We start from the raw sequence: 26,157 nt of genomic DNA on the forward strand, positions 1-26,157 counted from the left end.
ATATAAAATTCAAAATAAAGAGAAATCACGAGAGAACTATAATAAATAAATAAATAAATAAATAATACAACATCATTCTTACTAGCTTAATTATTAAAATATTAAAAAAATATCGACATACTAAACACTAAATGAAAGTTTTATGGGAATTTGTATCCATAATTTAATGGACAATTAGTAAATATTTAGAATTTAATGTGCAAATAAATGCACAAAATGGAAGAAAAACTATACCGTAACTTCTTGCTAGCGTATATGGCTTTTGTTAGCAATAATTAAGCAATTAAAATGATCTATGGCCCGAAACAACAAATAAATAAAGAAAAAAAGGTAGAAAAAATAAAAGGAAAAACTAAAGGTGCAATGAAAAATATCAAATATAGAATAATTTATTTAACTATGTTTAAATAATTTATAAAAATAATTTTTATTTTAAATTTTTTCCTTATGTAGTTTTAGTATTTCACCTTTATATTATGAAATTGTATTTTTAATTCTCGTTTAATAAATTCATTACATTTTTTCTTATATCTAAGTGTGTATATCTTTTGTAATTTGAATTATTCATTTTAATACTTTAATTCCCTACTCTCAATTTTAAAAAAAATAAAAATACTAAGAGGAATAAGTAAGGAGAAAAATAAAACAAAAAATAACGTGACTATCTAAATTTATTTTCTTTCCTTTTTATGATTTATTATTATTTATTTACAATTATTAGATTTTTATTTTCATTTCCTTTTCTTCCCTTCCTGCCTTTTCTTTTTATTTATTTCCATTTGGTTCAATATCTTTTTCCTTTTTATTTTGCAATTTATTATCTCTGCTTTCTCCTCATTCTTCTCCATTTATCACGCCAAATTTATTTTATATTTTAAAAAAGATAGTCATAAATTTATATGTTTTGAATGACCTCTCGTATAATTTTAATGTTTATATAGTCCTCTTTTTTAAAATCAAAAGAGTAGAAAGAAAAAAATGACACTTTATTGTGACTGCCCATTCTCATGATTTTGTTATTGGTTGTCTATTTTAGGTATGTTGAGCTATAAAAGAATCAAATTCATACAAATATATTCTAATTAATTTATTTATACAAACAAATCAAAATTTCAATTTAAATGATGCGGTCAAATTTTTCTTGCATGATTCTTCATTTATATAACTTTTTGTTTTCTATTACAATAATAAATATATTCGTTCAAATATGAATGTTGATCATATGAAGATTGTTATATTATCTTGTATATGCCCAACTTTATGTATATATAAATATAGTTTACAAAAAAATATACTATTGGAAGGTAGGAATATTTCTCACGTGTTTCAAATGTGATTATTTATTATTATACTAAAAATAAGGAATTACCATTAACATTTCAAAATATGAAGAACTTTGTTTTCTTCTCATGATGCAAACATATTATTGATAAAAACGACAGTAAAAAATATTGCCAGAAAATATACCTTTCAAAGTGTATTGCCATTAAAATACACATGACCTTCAAAAAATATGAGAAAAATTCAAAAGAAAGAAATAACAATGAAATTTATAGTACTATTAGAAGAACTTAACCCATCATCTTGGACTGCTTCAAATTCCATCTCCCAACTTTCGATGAACAAAAATGTTTTTCTCAAATTTCTTTTCCCAACTTCGTTCTCTTCTCATTTGAGTAAAATTCTTTTTTCTACCAAATGAAATTTGCACTATCAAAATAAAGACGGAGAGTCCTTTTACCAAATCTAAACTGTAAGCTAATTAAATAATAGTAATTAATTATGAAAAACAAAAGACACGTAACTGATTATTTGAATTAAATGACTTTATTCTGATCAAGTAAGGTGGAATATAGTTAATTTTTTAATTAGAAAATGTGAAAAAAATAATGCTGGCCATAGAGAGGTGCCACATCACTTTTTCTATATCCAGCTTTATATAGATAAAAGACCTTCACTTATGTAATTTTTCCTATATTAAATGTACATACAGATATCCAAAACCCATTTAAATTGTCTAGCTTCTGGATTAACTCTCCATTTTTATCCGTCCTCCATCATTCCTCCGAAAATGTTTTCTTGCACGGCTCACTGATTTGACTCGGACTACTCGGACTCTGCTTAATTATTGAATTCTAAAATGAACTACTTTGTTGTTTTCTTTTATTTGTGTGAGTTAGATAAGCTCGGGGAGACTTAATATAATAGGCGGTTTAAAGCCAAAATTTAGAAAAGAAAGTTACGTATATATATATATTATTCTCATAAATTCTAAAAAATATATTGTAATTGACTATAATTTAATAATTATTTTTTCTTTTTTCAATTGATGGCATAACATTTCTTGTAATATTTGTAAGACAAGAATAGACGTATATAAAATATTGTACATTACATATCAACACAAATGTTTAAATCTTTTTTAATCATTATAATTTTGAAAACTTTTTCAATAAAATCATTTGTTACATGAACTATCAAAATTATTCTAAAAGTATGTAAAAATTAAATTAAGATTTCACTTTATTGAATATGTCAATTAAAGTATCATTTTTTTAGTTATATAATATTTCATAAATTTTTTAATTACAACAATTAATATTATAGTGATTAGAAAACATTTAAAGGCAAGACAATATTTTTTAAAATTTAATTATTTGATAATTTAATTAATTTGAACATGAAATGTTTAAAAAAATATCTCAAAGAATTGAAGATAATCTTACAAAATCAATATTAAAATATGATTGATTCAAATTGAAGTGAATTAAACAAATTAAGAAATAAAAAAGTAACTGTGTATGATTTTTAATTATAACTACGTGAATAATAAAATTACAAAAATAAGTGCATAAAATTAGTAAAGATTAGCAACAAAGTTTTAATTAATAGTAACAATAAAAATACATAATTGTTTTTAAATTCTACTTAGGTAAATTGTTTCTTCCAAATGTTAATACGGTGCTTGTCACTATTTACATCGCCTTCATCATCAGATCTGGTTGTCTCTTTTATGTATGTATCTTCTTCATCTGGTTTTGGTTCTTCGTTTAGTCTCGAATTCGTTTCCTTTTTGTGTATCTTCGGTATTTGAGCGAACTGAATTTGGGGGGTTTTGGTTATTTTTTGGGGCCTAAAGCCACTGCTTTAGTGGCTTTAGGGTTGAGCCGCCGGAGTAGAACAGAGTGAATTTTGTGTGGGGAATGAGCTCAGTTGATAATGAGTAGACTCTCATTCAGACCGCGTCCTCTTGACATTCACAAGAAGTTGCCAATTTTGAAATCTATCAAGGATTTTGAGGATGATGATTCCCAGACTAATACACGAAACCTTATCCTTCGTCTCGCTGCTGAAGCTACAGAAAATGAGGTTTTTGAGCTCAATCCTTGTAGTTTTATGCTATATTGCATTGCATGGACTTATCTGTGATGTAAATTTGCATGCATGAATTCTTCATTCAGTTTAACTAACTCTTTTATGTTTTAATCTCCTTGTTTCAAGTTAACTGTCCTAACTCCTAAGTTAAAATTTTGATAACGTACTTGGTCTTGATCATGATACACATTACTGCTGTGCTGGTGAATTGTTCCTGTACCTAAGCTTATTATGTTGGACAATAATTTATTCTTTAGGTGCCACAAACTTCTAGCAAGAAGTTGGCTCCTGAAATACCTACTCCTGAGTATGTGATTGTGGATACATATGAAAGAGATTATTCCCCCACCTTTGCGCAGCCAACATCATATATACATGCTAGAGGAGGTACGTCAAGTGTACTGTACTGGGGGATGTTAGTATTATCTGAGTAGTAACTTCTGGAACTTTGTTAAAATTTAATGTAGCTCGGGCTGAGATTGGAGAATTTGTGGAGTATGATCTTGACAATGAGGATGAAGATTGGCTTCAAGAGTTCAACAGAGAAAGAAAAGTTCTTGCAGCTGAAAAGTAAAAAAATCTTAAACCATGCTTCTGTATACCTACTGTGTTACATTTATACACGCACCCACATACACAGCTTTACTTGAGACATTTGCTCTCTGTTTCTTCCTTATGGTTGGTTCATCCTTTATTATTGTTTCCTCATGTCACTGCTAGTTGGATATGTTTGCATTCACACGGAGAGTAATAAAATGTGGTACTTGTGAGAATTAGTTTGAAGAACAGAAGTAAGAGACTCTAAATCTATATAATAGCTGTATTGCATAAGTTCTTATCACACTATGGCACAATGCACCAGAGAGCTTAGTTAACCAAATACTCCAGGTATAAGGAAGAGAGGAAGGTGGACAGAGGCCATTCTGTAGTCATAGCACAACTCCTTTAAGCTATACACTGAGCTAATTAGCCAAACCATAATGTACCTAGGACAATCCATGCTTATACTGAACGAAAACCATCTAGTGAAGGATAAGCTCAAATAATGGTGCTTTCCTGAAGTGGTCTCTTTGTAAGAAAATCATTTCCATTATTATATCAACTGTGCTAGCGTGCTTGGATGATGCAAACTGACATTACCTCTGAGGTGTCCCAAGCAGATCTTGTGCTATCTTAACCTGGAGAAACAGGTCACTTATGACATTGTAAAATTGATGGATTTGGTGTTAAAGACTTAAAGGCTAACAAACTTGGGGCTCTTCTTAGACCTTACTTGACCTTCCACTGATATCTGAGTCAGATTTCAGTTTTTTGTCTGTTAGTCCTGTTGTGACATGTTGGTTTCCACATGGAAGACACTATTTCCCTTGTGCTGAAGTTGCAAAAGCTGCGTGACAATACCTTTTATCCTAGAAGCATACAAACTTAGGGGTCATTTGGTTGGTAAACAAGTTAGACATGGATTATAATGTGGGGATTGAATAATGATGGAATCATTTAGGGAATATGCTTTTATTGGTAGATGTTTGTCTCTTTTAACTAAAATGGGATATTGGGGTATAATAAAATACATATGTTTGGTTTTAAACTAGATAAATTGGGATACACTTTTTTTTCGATTTTAACCTTGAGTTTTCTAAAGGACTTTGGGAGAAGAGTTTTGGAGAAGGGCATCTAAATCATTTTGGTGTTTTATCCTGGTATTGTTATCCCACATTGAGTGTGGTAGAAAAATAATGCCAGAATTGTGGTATAATCCCGGGATTGATAATCCCAGAAACAAAAGTTCAACCAAACGTGAGATAAGATGTTCCCTTTTTTTCCCTGGACTGTTATCCTTATTCATAAACCAGACAACCCCTTAATTTTATTCTAGTATATCCTTCCCACACCGTAAGCTAAGTACTGGACCTGAGTTTTGCTTCTTAGAGCTGCCATGTTTGTTTCTATCCTACTTGCTTGCACTCCTTTCTCCATTTTCCTCAAGCTACTTTTAGTCCCTTAACTTATTTTATCTTTAACCTGTATTTGGCTCCAGGTTTCTGATGCTGAGTGTAATTTGTCTATGCTCTATATATTTCATCCTGCTCTTTTCCTCTCAATATGATGTGCCCTTTTTTCTATAAGGAATACAATATGCTTAATTCAAGACTTGAATTTTGCTTATTGATCATAGGCAACAAAATCACTTTTGTTTCCTGATACAGGTTGGAGACAATTTTGTATAAACTAGAAGTTTTAGATCACAAGGCCCGAGAAAGAGCAGGAGTTATAGCAAATACGCTTGGCTCGCCAGTTCCTGTGCTTCTAAGTTTTGATGCTGCTGTTGAGGTAAAAGCTAGCTCTTCTTGTTAGTCTGCTGATTTTGCAAGTTTGACTTTGTCTTTCGTGTTGCATTGTTATTTAAAGAATCCACTTTGCAATTTTTGATATTGTTTGCTCTAATAAGAACTCCATATGCTGTAGTTGTAACTTATATGTGGACCTACTGGAGAATTCAGGTTCATTATTGCAAGACTGTTGCAAGCTACTTAAAAACTAAAAAATCTTCCATCATTATACGAAAACTAGAGCCATTTCCTGCGCTTTGCAATCCTTTTTGCTTTTGCGTTATCTAGCCTCTATTCACGAAAACCTATCCTCTATTCACTGAAAATGCTCAAGTTCTGCTATTATAAGATATATGGATTCTTTATGTTTGTTGCTGACATTGGAAATTGTGTTCATTTCTTCAATTTGAACAGCATAACCTGTACATGATCTTTGTACATCTTTCTTCTTTTTGGATATCCCTATTCTTAGCTGTTTTGATTTTTTTACTTTCTGAGATTTTTTGCATCTCTGAATGTAGTGAAGTTTAGTTTTCCTACTTATTCATCATTTGTTTCCCTTTTTATGGTTTTAAATTCAGGCCTTGCAATCTCTATCCATTAAGTATGGAGTATTCCAGTCTATTTATAATTACTGGAAGGATAAGGTATGTATTTCTCACCACTTTCGGTTGTATAATTTGGTTAACACACATGTTCATCAAAAGAAAAATATGACAAACACACTGTTAATGGGGTTCCATGTCGAGACATTCAACAAGTTATGTTGGAAGTTTCTTGTTTGTTTGCGTCCACAAAAATCTGTAAATTTGCTTTCACACTACTGATATATTCACAAAGCTTATATTCTACTTAATAAGCCTGTTAGCCTGTTATTCTCTTACTCATTACCTTTCTTGTAAGGTTTGAGGTCATCTCTTAATATTAGCGGCTTCCATCTATAGGTGCTAAAGCTTAAATGTATTTTCTTCTTCAATCTCAAAAAAAAAATATTCAATCTCAAAAAATGTATTTTCTTCTTTTTTTGTAACCAGTGGGTGGGATTCTGCAACTATTTAATTTGACATTTGTTAGCAGATGTGACTTCTGATATGGAACTTGTTGAAGGTCGTGGAATTGCTGATTTTTATAGAAGACTATGTTGCTGGATTTGTCATCATTAAGAATCTGACCTTTTCATTTACATCTTGAGACCTCGTTCTTTTGCCCTGTATTCTGAATAAGTTTGTATGTTTTTAAATTGGAAAATAGTTTGAGGATGGGTTATGAGCAACCCATCATGTGTGTTCCATAGGTTTGTATAGATGTGTTTTTTTCCAGAGATGATGAGATTAATTGTAAATCAATTTGAGAATGTGTTAAAAGCATCCCATTGCATGTCAACAAAATGTTTATGCGGAGTAAACAATGAAAACTTATCCTCCAACTTGTATGTTATAGATTTTAATTGGAAATTTGGGATCACATTGATTGTTCTTTATGTATAATATTCAACATGAAAGCTCCGAATGCTTGATTACTAGAGCCTTTGGTGTTTGCTTCTTATCAAAATTAATAGAGTCGATTTAGATGTGGTCCTTAAAGATGAATCCTCATGCAACCTTCTGTTTCTTTTTTATTAGCGGGAGCGGTTGCAGAAGCCTTCTCTTCGGCGTTTGCAGGTCAGTTCGACTTTCCTAATTTGTAAATTCAGTTGAGTGATTTGAATTAGTATTCTAACACTATTAGTTATTTGATTTCTTCAACATGCCCTCTCACATACGATCCTTATTCTTTTTTCTTGGGTCAAGCACATGAAAATTCTTTCTGATATTGGATGGTGGTGAGACTCGAATCTGGGCTCTGCTACTATATTGAAATGCGTGACTATCTCATCTAAAGCTTTTAGATGAGATAGTCACAGTTCAACATTGTATCGAGCCAGGCCCGCCCAATTCTTGTTTCACCGATGTTGGGCCCCCATATTATCTTGTCCACTCTCCAGTTGGCAGGCCTGGGTGTGCGGGTGGCCTACATTCGTGTGTAGGAGGCAATTTATCTCCTTATATAGTCTTTGGGCAATCCTTATCTCTTGAGCTAGCTTTTTAGGTTGAATTAGGCCCAATTTCCATTTTTTTATCAGTTACTATTACATTGTTGTTGATTTAATCTTATTTCCTTAGTTAACCTCATCAATTGTTTATGTGTGTAAGATTGTAGAGTGAACTAGTCTTGTCTGCTTCATTATTCTGTTTTCTGAAACACTTTCGGATCTGCAGCCCTGTTTGAGTGGTACTTCCAGCAATAATTCTTAAATTCTGCCTTGGCACTTGGGTGATCAATGATTACTATGTTTTCTCCATACCTAATGAAAAATTGTGCAAATCGTGTCATTATTATAGCATAATGAAGATGTGATGTTCTTTTAGTTTTATATGACTGTATTTGTTGCTGTTGATTATCTACTGACTACTGGTCATTGCTGTCATTTTGAAGCCGCCTCCACCAGTTAACGACACAAATCCGTATAATGTATTTAGGCCAAGGGAGAAGGCCCACAGACTTCATACCAGAAGGGTATTCCATTCTATGACTGTCCCAATCTTGTGTAAAATTTCTGGTTGACAATTAAATTTTCATGGAATTTTGTTTGTGTTAATGGAGAATTTGTGGCTTCCTCTTTTCTTTGACAGATGCAAAGGAGGGAAAACAATGCACAGTCCTTTGAAAAGCTTCGCCAGGTGAACCCAAGGACGAATTTAGCTCTTATTTCTTGATCTATCCTCTAAAATGAAATACCCATCTACCTATGATTGTCTATCTTGACAGTTCCCTGTGTATTGGCCAAGGTGATTCTTTCATGTCATATCTTGCTTATCATCATCCCAGTCCAGTTGCACCCAGAATCATGAGCTTCTTTTCCACCAGTTGTGTATACTATCCATCATTTCCTTTCATTCGGATCTAACGGCTCTTCATTAGGTTCGGCATGAATTGCTGAAACAATGCCAAATTATTGCAAATGTTGCTCTTCAATTTCTATTTTCCCATTAATGGATCTAGACATCCTTTTTAAGATGATGGTAACTATTCAATCACGTATTGCCTTTTTGCCAACTGCGAGTTGTCACATCATTTCTTATTTGAAGATTGTATTGTATCAGTCTCTCTTGTTCGCTTAATGAACTTCTTGTATGTAGAAATATGCTGATGTGGTGGTAGTTTAATACCTAACAATAATGATCTCAGAAACTAATAGCCGTTCCCTACATGATTTTTCTGTGGCACATAGCCTCTATACTTGGCGAGCGTGATAGACTGCATTAGTAAAAGCTTCTCTGGCTATAGATGAGTTGATGCTACATATGATTTGGTCTTTTGCTCTTAGGAAATTTACTTATATCATTTCACATTTTCCAGGTTAGGCGCAACCTTGACCAAGCAAAGATCATTCTTGAGGCTCTCATCAAGGTTTGTATTTCTTAATAGTTACTAATATATATATATATATATTGGTGCATTGGGTAAATTGTGGGTATGAATGGGATACTTGGACTTCACGAACAAGGTTCAGACCCATACCAATTGATTCCTTATGATCTGCACAGTCGACAGTCATTTCCCCTGATCTTATTGTGTGCAGAGAGAGGAGAAGAAGCGAGAGGTTATTGATAGTGAGATTAGCCTCCAGAGACTTCAAATGAAACACAAGGTATGTGAGGATGGGTACTATCTAGTCTATCTTCTTCGTTTTTTCACCATTTTTACCATATGATACTTACCAGCAGTAATGGGAGTATCATTTGATAATATTCTATTCTCTCTTATTCTGTCTCGACTGGAAATAGATTGAGTATCTGCTTTCTATTTTATTGTGATTGCATTTAAGATTGACAAATTGAGGTTTTACCAGAATCTTACATGCAGCTCTGGAGCAATTTCTAATTGCTGTGCTGAAAAGAAACTCAGCTGCCAACTAAAAGTTGGTTTACGAAATAGAGTGATAGTAGTTTTTTTCTTAAAAAAATAAATGGAAAAACTAGTAGGTTGGAGAGGAAATAGCTCTTTACTGCAATAGATCACTTAAATGTGGGTGCAGATTTTCCTTATCAATGTCCTGCTTAGTCATATTACGATATCATTAGGCCTTTTCCAAGTACCAAATGTAACTGTTTATTCTCCTCAGGGTCAGGGCTTTGTGCTTTAGGGTTATTCATTTTGAATGTTACATGAATTAATAAATCTACTTTTCTTGGATTCCAGAATGAAACTGAGCTTTTTGAGGATACCTTTACTCTGCCTGAATTTCCTTCCTTCCCAAGTAAGGTTGGTTCAAGTGAGGACGAATTTGTCGACTCTGATGATCCTTCTACTAGCCGTCGGCATAGAGCACAAAACATAACCTTCCCGGACCCGAAGCTGGTGACTGCTTCTCCTAGAATCATGAGGCGAGATTTCAAGCGAAGACTTGTGCCCCATGGATGGCTCTATAAATTGGTGCTTACCTACTCCCTAAAGTTGCTTCCCTATACTGTCTTACTTTATCACACATTTTTTCAAATGTTGTGTTCAAATTACTTTGCATGTTAGTTGAAAGCTACTTGAACTTAATCCATTTGTCAATAATAAACTGAAGATGAGACTGAATAAATTGGGTTATATAGGATCCAAATGAGCCAACTCTGCTGTTCACGAAACCTCTGGATCCAGCCAAATTGTCAGCTGCAGGCATTATACCTCCAGGTTCTCCAACACCAAATGGCCTACCTGCTCACACATTTAGCTTTCGTGGAAGGATGGGGCGAGGTGGCCGTATCGTGTTTGACAGATGGAATCCACTTAGCCATACACTCATTGAGTGCGGTGATACTTTATATGTTCCACCAAAGGCTCGACATTCTGCACATCAATGATATGATCAGCACTTCATGAGCTTGTTGCTCAATCCCCTTGAAAGTTGTATATGTTGTATGATATTTGCATGGTGCTATAGATGGAAGGGGAAATTTTTAACCAGTGATAATCGAAGAACGAAGTCCAGGAGATGCACGGACAGATTTGATAAATTTGTTGAAGGCAAATGTCATAGAATGAAAGCTTAGAGCATCGTTTTGCCGTAATGGTTTGCCTTTTGGTTTTGTTTTTGGGCAAGTGCAGGGTGTACCATTTTCATTGTTTCTTGCATAGTTAAGAAATGAAAGCATCCCTCTGCCCAAATGTACAATATTTCCAAGTTAGGACAAGGGAAGAAAAAAGAGGAAAAAGTATTTTCCTCCCTGTATTTGTAGAATGTTATTTAATAGATCAGGTCTTATTTAAGTACACGCCCACGTAGATAATGTATGTATGTGTTTGTTGTAAATGAAGGATGAAGTTAACCAGGTTTAGCCATTCATTGTTAATTAGGCCAGTTTATTTTCATATCTTGCTATTTTCCAAGTTTACTTTATCATGGGATGACGAACTTTTCATCTTTTTTCGAATAATTATAAGTTATAGACACGTTCTATTTTATTTCTGGATGGGAATTCTTTTCACTCTTCTTTCATGGTACAATTTTGTAGTTACGGTTCTCCATTCTTAGTAAGCTTCAACTTTCCCGGGGAAAGCTTTTTTCACAGAAACACTGCATGTTCCTCCTTGATGCCATTAGAGTGTATATATATATACTCTAATGGCATCAAGGAATAACTGAACACTGCTTCTTCCTCTTTGATACCATCAGAATATATATATATATATTGTGATATATATTGGTCTCAAGTATCAACCAATAAAAGCGTGTTAGTAGTTAAAAACAAAGAAGTANTATATATATATACTCTAATGGCATCAAGGAATAACTGAACATTGCTTCTTCCCCTTTGATACCATCAGAAAAAATATATATAGTGATATATATTGGTATCAAAGTATCAACCAATAAAAGCGTGTTAGTAGTTAAAAACAAAGAAGTATGAAAGTAAGGGATAGTCACTACGGAGGCACGAAAATAAAGCGTAGCCGGTTGTAAATAGTTTCCGGTTACAAGTGTTTTCCCCCCCCAAAAATTTAAGAAGTGATTGCTCCTTCATTTATGGACAAAACAGGAATCCAAACATAGTCCACTATTGGGCTTTTACATTAGCCCATATGATAAGCCCAAATTCAAACAACTTCAAAAAGACAAACAAATCCTCATTTATCCCTTCTCTTCCATCTCTAAAAGACTAAAACCCTCAAAACCCCTTTGTCCATTTTACAGTTCTTACACCATTTCCTTCTCTATAGCAGAATAAAGCAAGTGCAAAAGCTGATTCTGGGTTCTTAAAATTTGCATGATTTTCTTGCATTTGGATTTTGTATAAGCTCAAAGTTGAAAGATTTGTGAAATCTTGATATGAAAGCTTTAAGAATTTTGAGGACATTGAACTCATCACTATCTTCAAATCCAAGCAAAACCCATTTCAATTCAACCATTTTCCTTCGCTTTTACTCAGCCCAACCTCAAGAAGACCACCCCACAAGCACTGGTCTTTCTTCCTCTGAAGAAGATGACACGTCTTCCTCAGTCTTCGACAGTTCGCAATACGATGTGGGTGTGGGATTAAACAATGATGTTAATTCAGAAAGCAGTGTAAGCTCCACTTGGGATGAGAAATATAGGGATAGAGTGAAAACTAAAGTCTTTGGTGAAGACCCTTCAGAGATTAAGAGTTCAAGAATCTTGATTAAAGAAGAGGAGAAGAGAAGAAGAGCTGCTTTATTGGCTAGGACTCTTCTAGAATCTGCACTGGACCGGCCTGATGAGGAAGGGGACGAAGATAAAGAGGATGAGTTGGTGAAGGAAGAAGATCAAATGTCATTGAGTGTGGGAATTATTGGAGCTCCTAATGCTGGGAAATCTTCATTGACTAATTACATGGTTGGTGATCTCTTCTCGATAGATTTCCATGCTTTATTGTTGGTTACATGAGTGTATAATGACTCCTTTTTCAAAAAAATAAAAAAGAAAGAGTATACTGATGACTAATTGCCTCTATTAGCTAAAATGGATTAAATGCCAGATAGATGACGACTATAAATTGCTAAATCTAATGCTCCTCTAGAAATACTTGTGGACCAGTTCCCTTCAAATAGTTAGGACCCACTAACCCTCGAATAGAAAATGAAGATGCAGACTTAGAGCTTTCGTTCCACGTTCTCTACTTCAATGGAGAGCCAAGGTAACTCAAAGAAGAAAGACACCCAACTAAAGCTAGAAAATGCATGAAGCTTTCCAGTTAAAATACTTTTTGAAGTAAGAAATTTTGAACAAGCAATTAAGTTTTCAAGTACATGGTTCAATGACTCTGGATAAATTCCCATGTTTTATTGTTGTTCTACGAGTATAGTGATGACTAATTTTGTCAATATTGGTGGTTAGTGATCATAAGGGCAATGATATGCTTAAGTGGTTTAGCTCGTATCTTGCTAAATATAAATTTTGAAAAGAACAATTAGTGCCTCCTCTCCCGGTTTTAGAGGATTCATATAGATAAACTCAGTGAGTATGAAATTGAGATGTAGTTGTTGCTGTTGTATTGTTTATAGAGTATACCCTATGAACTGTAACAACTCTTATTTTACCCCAAACAAAATGATATTATATTATTATGGGTAACTAATCCCTGCAGTAGTCTTTAACTATGCGGTTGTTGTCTGATGTTTTCTCTTTCTGTAGGTTGGGACCAAAGTATCTGCTGTATCACGGAAGACAAATACCACTACTCATGAAGTCTTAGGTGTGATGACTAAAGGGAAAACACAAATTGTGAGTGTACTTTGAATTACTAGGTTTCAGTTCCTTTCTTTTTCCCTGGTTGTTGATCTCCATTTCATTTTCATCAGCTTTTTGTTGCTTGAGCTGCATCTATTTACTAAAATGAATTCTAATCTCCAACATGACAATAAATGTATATATTTTCATGGACTTAGAGTTAGTTTCACCTATGATCACTGAACTTAACCCACTGTAGTGGTAAAGAGTTCTGTAAAATAATTGGATTTTGTCCACTACAATAGTGAAGTCCCAAACTATCTTTTCTCACATCAAAGTGATTATACTATGTTTGAATAGCTCAGAAAACGTCAAATATCCTGCTCAAATAATAGAACATGATAAAACAACAACAACATACTCCGTATACTTTTTGGGACTAAAATATATGGAGAGCAAAGCTTCTATATATCTAATGAGTTCTTTATGCAGTGTTTCTTTGACACCCCCGGGCTTATGCTAAAGAAAAGTGGATTTCCTTACAAAGACATGAAAGCACGTATTGAAAGTGCATGGAGGTCTATTGATCTATATGATGTACTCATTGTCATATTTGATGCTCATAGGCATCTTACCAAGTTAGTTTTTCTTCTTGCTTCAACTCCAAAAGTTCATATTTATGCAATAACTATATGCTTATCTCATGATATTATATATGCAACATTGTTATCTATAACTACCTGTGATAAAAAATTTACTAGTACAAGAAAAAAGATCATATGGTAAGTGTGCTTTGCTTGTTTAATCTGGATATGTTTGTCTAATTTTCAGATTTTCATCGTTAGGCGAGTTCACAGAAGAAGGTAGATAGTGTTTTCCATAGTAGTACTCTTACCCCAAGCCTGCATGCACTTATTTGCCTGTATTTTTGGACTAAATACCTCTCTGATTGGTACACTAGCCCATGTCATTTTTCAATCACTTTTTTTATCAAGCATAAATCAAACAGTCCTCTGCATACTATTGCATTCACCAGCACCAACAAGTGCAAATCATAGTTACATTTTAATTGTACTTAGCTCAATTTTTTCACATAATATAGGGTGGAGGGCATAGAATTTCTTAATGATGATACACATCTTCTATGATTTACTCAAATAGATGGGCTTTTGGCCTCTCCAATTTTTTTGCAGCGTAAATAAGATTTTATTACAACAACAAACCCAGTGTAGAAGGCTGTATAAATGCTTTATAGAGGTAAGGTTATAGGTCCAGTAGAGAAAATCAACTTGAAATATATCAATGAGATGACACCTGTATTTTCCATGGCGATGGAAGAAAACTACTTCCCCCATCAAAATCTTTTGTCACTTAGGCTTTTTGAGGGTCAATGGACCAATTTTGAAGTGAATTTTGTCCCTTAAAGCTTTTTGACAGTCAACTGACCAACTTTGAAGTGAAATTTGACTTGAATAAAGTTCTTATATGCTGGTTGAGGTTTATTTGTTTGAAGATTCATCTTTAGGATCAAGATAATATTTGAAGTAATCTCATTGTTCAATCAATTTCCTGGCAAATGTGACTTCTGGGCCCATTTTGACCGACTGGTATTTTGGTTTTGTTCAAGGGAAAGCTTCGTTCCCTACACAGAAACATGATTCAAATCGTGTGTTAAGCCTTGATAAATTTCTCGCTTTGATAGAGTAGGCTTCCACATGGGACAGAAATGTGAGGACCTTTCAACATCATTGTTGAGATAGGTTTGTGAGGACTTCCTGAGATGATTAGTTACTTGTAGAATGTAGAATATGTAGCAGCTAGAGTAGGTTTCCTTTCTTCTTTGTAGTCAAATGTAATGTGTTATTTCCAAATGTTTGTCACTAGTTTCTCAAGGTGGAATGCCATTTATGTCTATCTAATCCTTCCTTATCTTTTTTATTTGAAACTATTTTTTAATTTGCAAATTCCAATCTAGGGTTATGAAATTATGCTCTTTAGCTCTCTACATGGGAAGTGTCAGGTTTTCCTATCTTTGTATATGTATATAGCTAGCAAAGCTCCAAATATTGAGTTTTTCGTGTGAACTGTTAAGTTCTGTGTCCTTTAATCCAAAAGAGAGGCTTTGGAACTTATTCTGCCCCCTGCATCACCTTAATTAGCTCTGTTCAGTGAAGATAGATATAGGTTTCCATGTTTAAAATGAAGTGAACTTATCGAGAAAAAGTATTTTAGAGAGGACTGGAGGGTGCACATATAACTGCATCTTATAGCACTAAGTAGATTCATCAGAACTTTGCTGGCATGATTTCTTCTGTCTAATTTTCTAAATTTATAGGCCTGATTCCCGAGTGGTGAGGTTGATTGAGAGAATGGGCTCTGAGGCTAATTCAAACCAGAAGCGCTTACTGTGTATCAATAAAGTTGACCTAATCGAGAAAAAGAAAGACTTGTTGAAAGTTGTAGAGGAATTCAAAGACCTTCCTGGATATGAAAGGTAATCTTTTACCTTTTCATGTTGTGGTATGTATTACACTTATTTGATTTAATTTAATTGATATTCATGCTCATTATGGTGTTTGCTTTGTTGATTTATCCTTTGTAGGTGCTTTACGGTATCCGGACTAAAGGGCGCTGGAGTGAAAGATTTAACAAAATACTTGATGGAGCAGGTATGTTCACGTTTGAGGCTGTGTGTGTGTGTGTGGTATTTTTACCCTTCTGCATGTTTTGTTTGAGTCGCACCGTATAAGTGATACCACCTACTCTTTTTTTCTTGGGCGACTGCTAACTAAGTGATTCTATCTACCTTTGGAACTTTTAGCTCCTGAAAGGTGCTTCTGCCTTATTCCTCTAAGTCATGCAGAGCGTAGTTTGAGCAAAAAACTATAATTGTCAGAGTGTAGTTTGAGCCAGAAACTATAATTTCCATGTTCCCTTTTCTCCACTATTAACTGCAGGCACTACTTTAAAGAGAGTGCATAGGGATGGGTTGCTTTGTTGTCTCGCATATATCATATTATATGTGTGAAGTTAAAAGGTTCTTTTGGTTATTTTATTTTTTGCGTTGATCTCTCTGTTACTGCACTCATCCCCTTTTAGTGAGGAAACTGGACAGTCAGTCCTGTAATCTATCTACTAAATTAAGTGCTTAACTCGTATACCATGTTGTTTGTTACGCTTAGTCAGTGAAAAGACCGTGGGATGAAGATCCATTTGTCATGAGTGAAGAAGTTATGAAGAATATTTCAATGGAAGTTGTCAGGGAAAAGTTGCTACATTACATACATCAGGTATTCATTGTCTTGTTTGTGCACTTTTGAGGATTTGCTTTCTTTAACCAGCAGGCGACCAAGTTACTAAGCCTGACAATGACCTGCTAATTTGTCTATTTAGGAAATCCCATATGGCATTGACCATCGCCTGATGGACTGGAAGGAGTTACGTGATGGTTCCCTAAGAATTGAACAGCATTTGATCACACACAAGATAAGCCAACGCAAGATTCTCGTAGGAAAGAATGGTTCCAAAATAGGGTAACAATCTTTCCATTCAGCCTTACTCATCTTTCTCATTAATATTAAAAGAACTTGAAGTATCTGTGAATGACTTCTCTGCTTAATACCTGAACCATGAAACTCTGAAATTGAGATTACGCGTAATACATGATCCTATACAGAAGCCTGGACTGAGCTGATTGTAGTCACTTGAACCATCGCCCTAGATAAAATCTTTTCTTTCTCTATGTAATTTACTGATTTATGAACATTGAACACAGCTGTTCAGATCTATAGTTCTGTTTTCTATTTCCTAGTCTTCAAAACTAAGACCATGTGTTGTTGCTTATAGATAGAAAAAACATTTATAATTAAAGACTTCAATATTTGCTTCAGCAAATTGCTGTTTGACATGAATTATCTTAGCTTGGCCAAAGTTGCTTTATTATAACGTTATATTTCTGTTGTTTTCATGCAGGAGAATAGGTATAGAGGCAAATGAAGAGTTAAGAACGATATTCAAGAGAAACGTCCATCTAATGCTTATGGTTAGAGTGAAATCATGAGATCAAAGACAATGCCCTTGTTTTGCATGTGTGTGTGTATATAGAGGTGCTCCAGTTTTTGTCCCTTTACCAAAGCAAATGTCAGTTGACACAATAATTTACCCAAGCATATCATTAATCCAAAATTATGTTGTTCTGATACAAAATATGGAAGAGAAGCTTAATTTCCCTTTACATGTGAATACATTTATATTCTTTTCCATAGATTTTAAGGTCAAAATTCTAGACATAGTTTGTATTCCAATTGGATTAAGGGTACAATCCCCCCTNCCCCCCCCCCCCCCCCAGAGAGTAAGATTGTATGTCCTCTTTAGTTCATTCCATTAATATGTTTGAACCTTCAATTGTTCCATTTACTCATCTAATCAATGTACTTTTTGTTCTTCCATTGTTACATTTTCTCATCTAACCTTTGTTCTTTCTGTTCTTACGTCAGTATTTTCCTTATTTGGATTTTTATCTAATCGAATTAGTTACTACCCAAACACGGCGATGCTTACATGGTAGTAAAAGGTAGTCCGGTGCACTAAGTTTCTGTCGCACTTTTGAAAATCAAGTTTTGTCAATCTTGTCGGCTACCTGAAACTTTTGAAAATCAAGTTTTGTCAATCTTGTCGGCTACCTGAATCGGAAGGGGTCGTTTGGTGAGACGGAATAGATAAGGACATCCGATGAGATTAGTTATCTCGTCTTTTATATGAGATAACTAGTTTCGATCATTCTAGCTAATTAGTACCTGTAAGTCAAACACAAGATAAAATAATTTCACTTTTTGGTTCGAGTTTATTATTCTTATCCCACCGATTAATAAAGTAGTGCCAGATGAAGCTGAATTTCCTATTCCAATGTCATTTGATTTGCAAGGACAACTAGTTTAACTCATTTGGCAGCAATCAAGTACCATATGTACAAACTACAAAGTACATTAATGAATTATGAACTAAAACCAAAATTGAACTATAATAGACAAGATAAAGATCAAAATTCAAAAGTGGTACTCCTCCTTGGACAAAAAAACGAAAAATACATCGTACTATTTTCTCAAACCACTATTGGTCATATTGTCCTTTATCGAGAAATCAAAGAAACTATATAGGAAAAATAAATAAATCCAAGACCTATTTATATTGGTACGTAATGTAGACTTTTTGGTTCAATTAGGTCCACTGTATTTAAGTAAAAGTTATTGGATTCGTATGAATTGTAATTAATATTGTAAATTTGTCTCTTGCTTTCTTCAATGTTAATTTGAGCTTTGAGGAGATACCAAAAGTAACTTAGAAAAACATCCTAATAATTAATGTTATTATTAGGTATTTTAATAACTGCTCAAATGAAAACTCTTAAGAAATTAATAACATGGTCTAGTGATGGTAAAACATTGACAATGACTTAATTAAGCTTGTCAATCAATTTTATTTTGATGATTGAATTACATGCTCTAATTGAGAATCTGAACACACGATCAAGTGTTCCAATTAAACATTTTCAGCTCAATTTATGAGAAGTCTTTTATGTGTATGCTCAAGCACCTATTTACGTAGATAAATGAACCATTTAAAACATGTCACCTCAGTTAATTATATGTAGATAAGCCTGATGTTTTACGGTTTACTTAGGCTAATGTATAAAATAAAAGGAGGTGTATATGGTAAGTGGTAAACTTATTTACGTAATAAGCACTTGAAAATACGCATAGAATCCTGACTCGAAAGTATTTAACATAAGCATTTTATCGTGTGTTCGGATACTTAACCGAAACAAGTCATGAGTGTTTAAATGAAATTTACCGACAGCCTAATTAATATATATCTTCATGAAATTATAAGTTAGCATTGACTGAATGTGACTTAAACAAAACCTTTTTAAACCCTAGTGACTCCCATGAATCTAAGAGTAAGCATGAGGGATTCCACTATTTTAACCAAGAGACTATTGGAGGCAAATTTAAAAAGTCAAAACTTTTAAACAGTAGCTTTTTCCAATCAATCTAGCATTAAATCAGGAACAATGTCAAACTTCTGATGTAACTAGCCAATGGTTGGTTTTTTTTTTCATGATTTAATTCACCAACAAATATGAATCGTTAATTCATCTTCAAACTAAATACATGTTCAATTATTGCTTATTCCTTAACAATTGAAAGATTAATATGAGTGATGAAGTGTGGAAATGATGAGAATTGAGCTTATATATATATTTGTAATAGGAATAGATTCAGAATTTTGAATTTGTAAGTGGTTAGATTCTATCGAAAAAGGTTAATTATTGGGTGTTGGATTAATTATTCACATATTAATTGATTTTTTTAGCATAAATATAGCATTTTATAATTAGTTTAAACTATTGAGTTTTTACAAATTCATAACTAGAACTCTAGCTCGGCGTTTGTTTAGAAACTACCTGAAACGTCGCAAGAAGACCTAAGATGCATGTCTAACGTAGGTAAATAATAGGAGTAGTAACAAAATTTGATTTTATAAATAAAACAAATCATTTCCCATTAATTTTCTTTAAACTCAAGTACTCACTGAAATCAGTTTATGAAATATTCAAAACAGAATGATGGGTAAAAAAGAAAGATCTTATTGGGTCAGGAAATTATTATAATAGTTACAAGAATGTCTTCATTAATCATGATTACCCCTAAAAACACAAATTAAAGAAGCAAAGATACACATGTAGGTTTCATGAGTACTAAGTACTCCCCGTTCAATTTTACTCGTCTACTTTATTTTTAAAATGATTGACTCTGTATTAATCGATTATTTGAAAAAAAAATAAGTAATTGATGTTAAGGGTAAAACATGTAAAGGCAAATATATGTATTTTTTAAATATGTTAAAAGTGATAAGTAAAAATAAAAATATATTTTTAAAATACTGAACAAATAAAAGTGAACGGAGAATACAAGTTGGAAACATAGGTTTCTTGATGGAATGCACAATTTCCAAATGTGGTGAGAAAAGCTTTATCCTTAAAAGGAGGTTTCTTCAATGGAAACACAATTTCCAAATCTGATCAGTACTACTTTTTCCATTTTTGGGTTCTTGATAAAACTGTGTCTTTGTAGGGTAATCATAATAAATAGATTGACAGAAACAAGACAATGAGGGTGGTAGGGGGGTTGTAGGGGCGGGGGGGTGGGGGTAACTGTAGATTTTGCAAACCCCACTTAACAAAACCAAAGAAAAGCCAAGACAGTTGAAAAAAGAGAATATTATTACTCATTCAAAAGGGAAAGCTCAAAGCTAGCTAATGGTCCTTCTCTTTTTCAAAATCCATCAAAGATCTCACTAGTCATACATTTCATTGCTTTTGGTACAATTAGACTGGATTGGACAAAAATTAGGTCTCTAACAAGAAAAGATAAATTGCTTTTATACATTGATAATACTTGTTGTATATTTTATAATAGGGAAAAAAGATAAATATACCCTCGAATTATCGTAAATGGTATGTAGATATCTTCTGTAATACTTTTGGAACATTGGTGTCCCTATCGTCTAAAAACTAGAGCATATATGTCATTCACTCTATTCATTTAAAAGCATGACTGTTATGAAAAGTCGTTTGTTCATGAAATAGCATGACTCTTATGAAAAGTCATTTGATCATGAAAGAACATGATTTTTATGAAAAGTCATCTCTTAAGTTCAATAAATATAAAGACTCTCTAGTAAATAGCCTAAGAAAAATCTACATGTATAAAAAAAGGGTTTGTTATATCCTGGAGGGATTTTTTGTACTTTTTCCAATATGTATACGAGCAATATCTCTTTAAAGAGAGTGATTTTACACACCTTAAAACCATCTTCTTCTTCAGTTATATTTCCTATTACTTTTCTAATAATACTAGCTCCAATCCCTAAGTCAGTCTTTACTCGTTCATATTCGACTCGATACACATCATCCTTATCAATTATATATCATTAAAATGTTGATAAATGAATAGTATTTAATTACAAGAATAAAGACATAAAATGATAAATTATTTCTTGATTTTTTAAAATTGATAAAAAATATTTTTAGCATACTAGACAAGTAAAAATGAATGGAGAGAGTATTAAAATGATTTTCACACAATCTGATAATTAAATTTATAGATAGTTATAAATAATTGTTCATGAAAAATGTGATAAGTAACATGTTGAAATATAAAGATAAGTGAGAGAAAATTACGATATCAGTGTAAATAGGTTAATACTCACTTTGTCTCACTTTATGCAACATACTTTCTTTTTTAATCTGTCCCAAAGAGAATGACACATTTCAATATTTAGTAACAATTTATCTTTAAAATATACATTTTACTATTAATGAAATAATTTATTTTTTACCACAAGTTTCAAAAGTATTTCTTTCCTTTTTAAAATTCATACAAAATCAAACTAACTCATATAAATTGAAATCGAGAAAGTATACTATTGGATCGAAAAGGAAACTTGACATTGGGATGTGAAAAAAAACCCTAGATCGAACAATTTATTACTGATACGACTAGCTATACATACCACTTGTTAGAACTATGATTATTAGTATTACAAATATGTTTTATTATATCTGTGATGTTAATTATTGTGATGTTTAAACAAGTACAAAAGACCAGGTGACACTTGAAATTTTAGACAAATCGGGTAAAAATGTTAAATAACAACACAAAAGAATAGTTGCTGCCAACTTACAATCTTGACTATAGCTTTTGCACTCAGCCTTTTCTTTTCTTCTATTTTTACGATGTTGATTAATAAAATAAAGGAAATTAATACAGTTTCTTATTATTAATAGGAAAGTAGTAGCATTTATTCTAGATTGGTGGAAACAATTCGTGTAATAAGGACAAAAATAATGATTCTTTAAATTTTGTATTCTCTACTCCAAAGTGATAATCTTGTAAAGCTTTTTGTGTGTTTGTATTATAGTATGAAGAACTTTCTCCGCTAAATTTTACTTGTTCATTATATTAAAAATATATTTTACGTGTATTAATTTTATTCTAGACATGATCAATCACCTATTTTCGAAAATGACATTTCAAAACCTCAGACTAAATATCAATTAATATTGATATCTTAAAAAAAACTCGTAGTAATTGTCATTTGTTAAGAAAATATACAAAGTTCAAACTTAGGACAAAGTAAAAATAAATAAAGAGAATACTTATTTAGCAAAGTCATGGTCAAAGACTATAACTTAAGTAGCAGCTCTTCTTGTACTTTAGCTTTTCTTCATTTATTGGTATACCTATGCAATATTTAATATCTTCCTCTCGAGTCATACATAATTTTTTCTTTCTACACTTTTACTCGCTCACTATATAAACAAATGCATAACAAACTATTATATTATCCAATATCCATATATGGGCTATTAATACATGGGATAACTACTCTTAATATACCAAATCAAACAAAGGATAAGAAATAATTCCAATATAATTTTTCCGTTCATTTTTATTTGTCATATATTTTAAAATAGATTTTTATTTTTAGTTATTACTTTTGACATATCAACAAAAGATAATTATTTTTTTTCTAGATTTTACCTTCAACATTAAATACTTATTCTCCAAATTATTTTCCAAACCCTAATACTCCCTCCGAACAACAACAGTTGTTCACTATACTATTTTGGGATGCCCATCATTACTTGTCCACTTTATGAAATCAATGGATAATTTTACACTTAGTTCCTAATTTACCCTTATCATATATTATAGTCATTTCCCCATTACATTTTTCAACACACAATATTTATTATATTCAAGGGGTGATATAGGAAAATTACATTTTTTAGGGAAAATTGTATGAAATAACAAATTATTAATTCAAATTAAATGTTATAGCTAGCCATAGTTTCTTTTATTTGTAATTCAACATTTCATGTTTTTTGCCATTCCATTTGTATACCAAAATATACAAATAGACCCATTCGGTATAGATATGTGTTGTATAAAAATTAATTGTAGGACCCATTTGTATATCGAAATATACAAATAGACCTATTCGGTATACATATGTGTTGTATATATGTAGTAANTCATTATTTTTGCCATCCCATTTGTATACCAAAATATACAAATAGACCCATTTGGTATAGATATGTGTTGTATAAAAATTAATTGCAGGACCCACTTGTATATCAAAATATACAAATAGACCTATTCGATATACATATGTGTTGTATATATGTAGTAATTTGTATACATATGTGTTGTATATATACAGATTTTTATGTATATGTATTTCGAAATATACAGATTAATAGCCTTAGCAAACATAAAGTTTGCTATGGAGCGCAATTATATAAACTATAGTTGTAGCATACAAAAATGATTTTTATGTTTGTTAAACCTAAAATTTACTTTTTTTTTATAGTTTCTAAAGAAATATGCTAAGTCAATAGTGGAGGAGTACTTTTTTTTTCTTAATAGGTATGTCAAATCAAACCGTGACAAATAAAAATGAATAAATGAAATAACTAATATTTGCATTACTAATACATCGTATTCTTATACACTCTATCAAACACCATTAGTAATGAACCTAGGAAACCTAGAACTCCATAGTTAATCATAATAACTTGTCTCTTTATTTGTGTGTGTGTGTGTTGTCTGCTTGTCTGTTGCATTACAGCCTGTGGATTGTCCTTCCTTCCTCGGCCTTGACAAGAAAACACTGAAATGATACATTTATCCATCACTTCACTTTTAACTCCACCACCAAAAAAATAAATGAAAAACAAAGGCTGCCAAATTCCTATATAAACACTTGTTCCCATCTCCTAAAACAAACCAAGAATCCAAAAGACAAAGAGAGAAGCCATAAAAGAGACTTTCCCTTCTAGTTTTGCTTAGTTTTCTGCCAAACATTCATATCTCTTTCCTCATTTTCTTCCTCTTTAGTGAAACTCCACCTCTTTTACTCACATGTCCACTGAATTTGAGAAACATAAAAGAGAAACCATCTAAAAAATAACCTTAACTTTCCTTTTTACACTCTCCTAGCTCCAAACTTGAAGGCAAAACTCAAATCCCTTTTAGTATTATCTCCAATTATACTCTAAAAATGGAAGCTTTTCATCATGCCCCTATTAGCTTTCACTTTCCCTATGCTTTTCCTATCCCAACACCAACACCAACACCAACAACCAATTTTCTTGGAACTCCAAATTCATCATCAATTAATGGAATGATCAACACTTGGATGGATAGTAGAATTTGGAGTAGACTTCCACATAGGCTTATTGATAGAATCATTGCTTTTCTTCCACCACCTTCTTTCTTTAGAGCTAGAGCTGTTTGTAAGAGATTCTATGGACTTATTTACTCTACACATTTTCTTGAATTGTACCTACAAGTTTCACCTAAGAGAAACTGGTTCATTTTCTTTAAACAAAAAGTACCAAGAAACAACATTTACAAGAACATGATGAATAGTAGTAGTACTAATTCAGGAATTTGTTCTGTTGAAGGGTACTTGTTTGATCCTGATAATCTTTCTTGGTATAGGCTTTCTTTTGCTTTAATCCCACAAGGGTTTTCTCCTGTTTCATCTTCTGGTGGATTGATTTGCTTTGTTTCAGATGAATCTGGATCAAAAAACATTCTTTTATGTAATCCACTTGTAGGATCCATAATTCCCCTGCCTCCAACTTTAAGGCCTAGGCTTTTTCCTTCTATTGGTTTAACTATAACTAATACATCTATTGATTTAGCTGTAGCTGGAGATGACTTGATTTCTCCTTATGCTGTTAAAAACTTAACTACAGAATCATTTCATATTGATGGTAATGGATTTTACTCAATATGGGGTACAACTTCTTCACTTCCAAGATTATGCAGTTTTGAATCAGGCAAAATGGTGCATGTACAGGGGAGATTTTATTGCATGAATTTTAGTCCTTTTAGTGTGCTTTCTTACGATATAGGGACTAACAACTGGTGCAAGATTCAAGCTCCAATGCGACGATTTCTACGTTCACCTAGCCTTGTAGAAGGGAATGGTAAGGTTGTTTTAGTTGCAGCAGTTGAAAAGAGTAAACTCAATGTGCCAAGAAGTTTGAGGCTTTGGGCATTGCAAGATTGTGGGACAATGTGGTTGGAAATAGAAAGAATGCCACAACAATTGTATGTGCAATTTGCTGAAGTGGAAAATGGACAAGGGTTTAATTGTGTTGGACATGGTGAGTATGTGGTGATAATGATTAAGAATAATTCAGATAAGGCATTGTTGTTTGATTTTTGTAAGAAGAGATGGATTTGGATTCCTCCTTGTCCATTTTTGGGAAATAATAATATTAATTTGGACTTTGGTGGTGGTAGTAGTAATAATTATTGTGGAGAATTTGGAGTTGGAGTTGGAGGGGGAGAGTTGCATGGATTTAGTTATGACCCTAGACTTGCTGCACCTATTGGTGCACTTCTTGATCAGTTGACATTACCCTTTCAGTCATTCAACTGATAGTTAAACTGTTTACAAGTGGGGTATCAGTAGTACTAGTACTATGAATAGTTTAATTTGGTGGTTAATTAATTGTATTTTAGTGTTTAATTATCTAGTAATTAACTAGTGTTTTTATATTAGTATGTGTTTAGTATGAAGTTTAATTTGTACTCTACTATTGTTGGTTGACTTATTAATGAGTTTTAACATTGATTTGTGCTTATATATAGT

At 32.7% G+C, this 26,157-nt stretch overlaps 3 protein-coding genes across 3 annotated transcripts; all 3 read left to right on the forward strand.

Annotated features, from left to right (window-relative positions):
- Positions 1-2,943: 2,943 nt before the first annotated feature.
- LOC125847825 (enhancer of polycomb-like protein 1) lies at positions 2,944-11,088 on the forward strand. Its single transcript, XM_049527529.1, has 12 exons — positions 2,944-3,369; positions 3,633-3,762; positions 3,843-3,945; positions 5,583-5,706; positions 6,287-6,352; positions 7,328-7,366; positions 8,181-8,261; positions 8,378-8,425; positions 9,105-9,155; positions 9,328-9,396; positions 9,948-10,181; positions 10,349-11,088. The coding sequence occupies exons 1-12, from the start codon at positions 3,220-3,222 to the stop codon at positions 10,595-10,597; spliced, it is 1,344 nt and encodes a 447-aa protein (XP_049383486.1). The 5' UTR covers positions 2,944-3,219; the 3' UTR covers positions 10,598-11,088.
- Positions 11,089-11,898: 810 nt separating this feature from the next.
- LOC125848904 (GTP-binding protein ERG) lies at positions 11,899-17,778 on the forward strand. The gene is made up of 8 exons (XM_049528868.1): positions 11,899-12,588; positions 13,387-13,476; positions 13,915-14,060; positions 15,758-15,916; positions 16,025-16,091; positions 16,605-16,712; positions 16,816-16,955; positions 17,395-17,778. Exons 1-8 carry the CDS (start codon positions 12,064-12,066, stop codon positions 17,480-17,482), a joined length of 1,323 nt encoding a protein of 440 aa, XP_049384825.1. The 5' UTR covers positions 11,899-12,063; the 3' UTR covers positions 17,483-17,778.
- A 6,511-nt stretch (positions 17,779-24,289) lies between these two features.
- On the forward strand, positions 24,290-26,149 carry LOC125848373 (protein UNUSUAL FLORAL ORGANS). The gene has a single exon (XM_049528225.1). The coding sequence runs from the start codon at positions 24,550-24,552 to the stop codon at positions 25,942-25,944; it is 1,395 nt and encodes a 464-aa protein (XP_049384182.1). The 5' UTR covers positions 24,290-24,549; the 3' UTR covers positions 25,945-26,149.
- The last annotated feature ends 8 nt before the right edge of the window (positions 26,150-26,157 follow it).

This window comes from Solanum stenotomum, chromosome 12 (assembly GCF_019186545.1).
Source record: "Solanum stenotomum isolate F172 chromosome 12, ASM1918654v1, whole genome shotgun sequence".
Taxonomy (NCBI): Eukaryota; Viridiplantae; Streptophyta; class Magnoliopsida; order Solanales; family Solanaceae; genus Solanum; species Solanum stenotomum.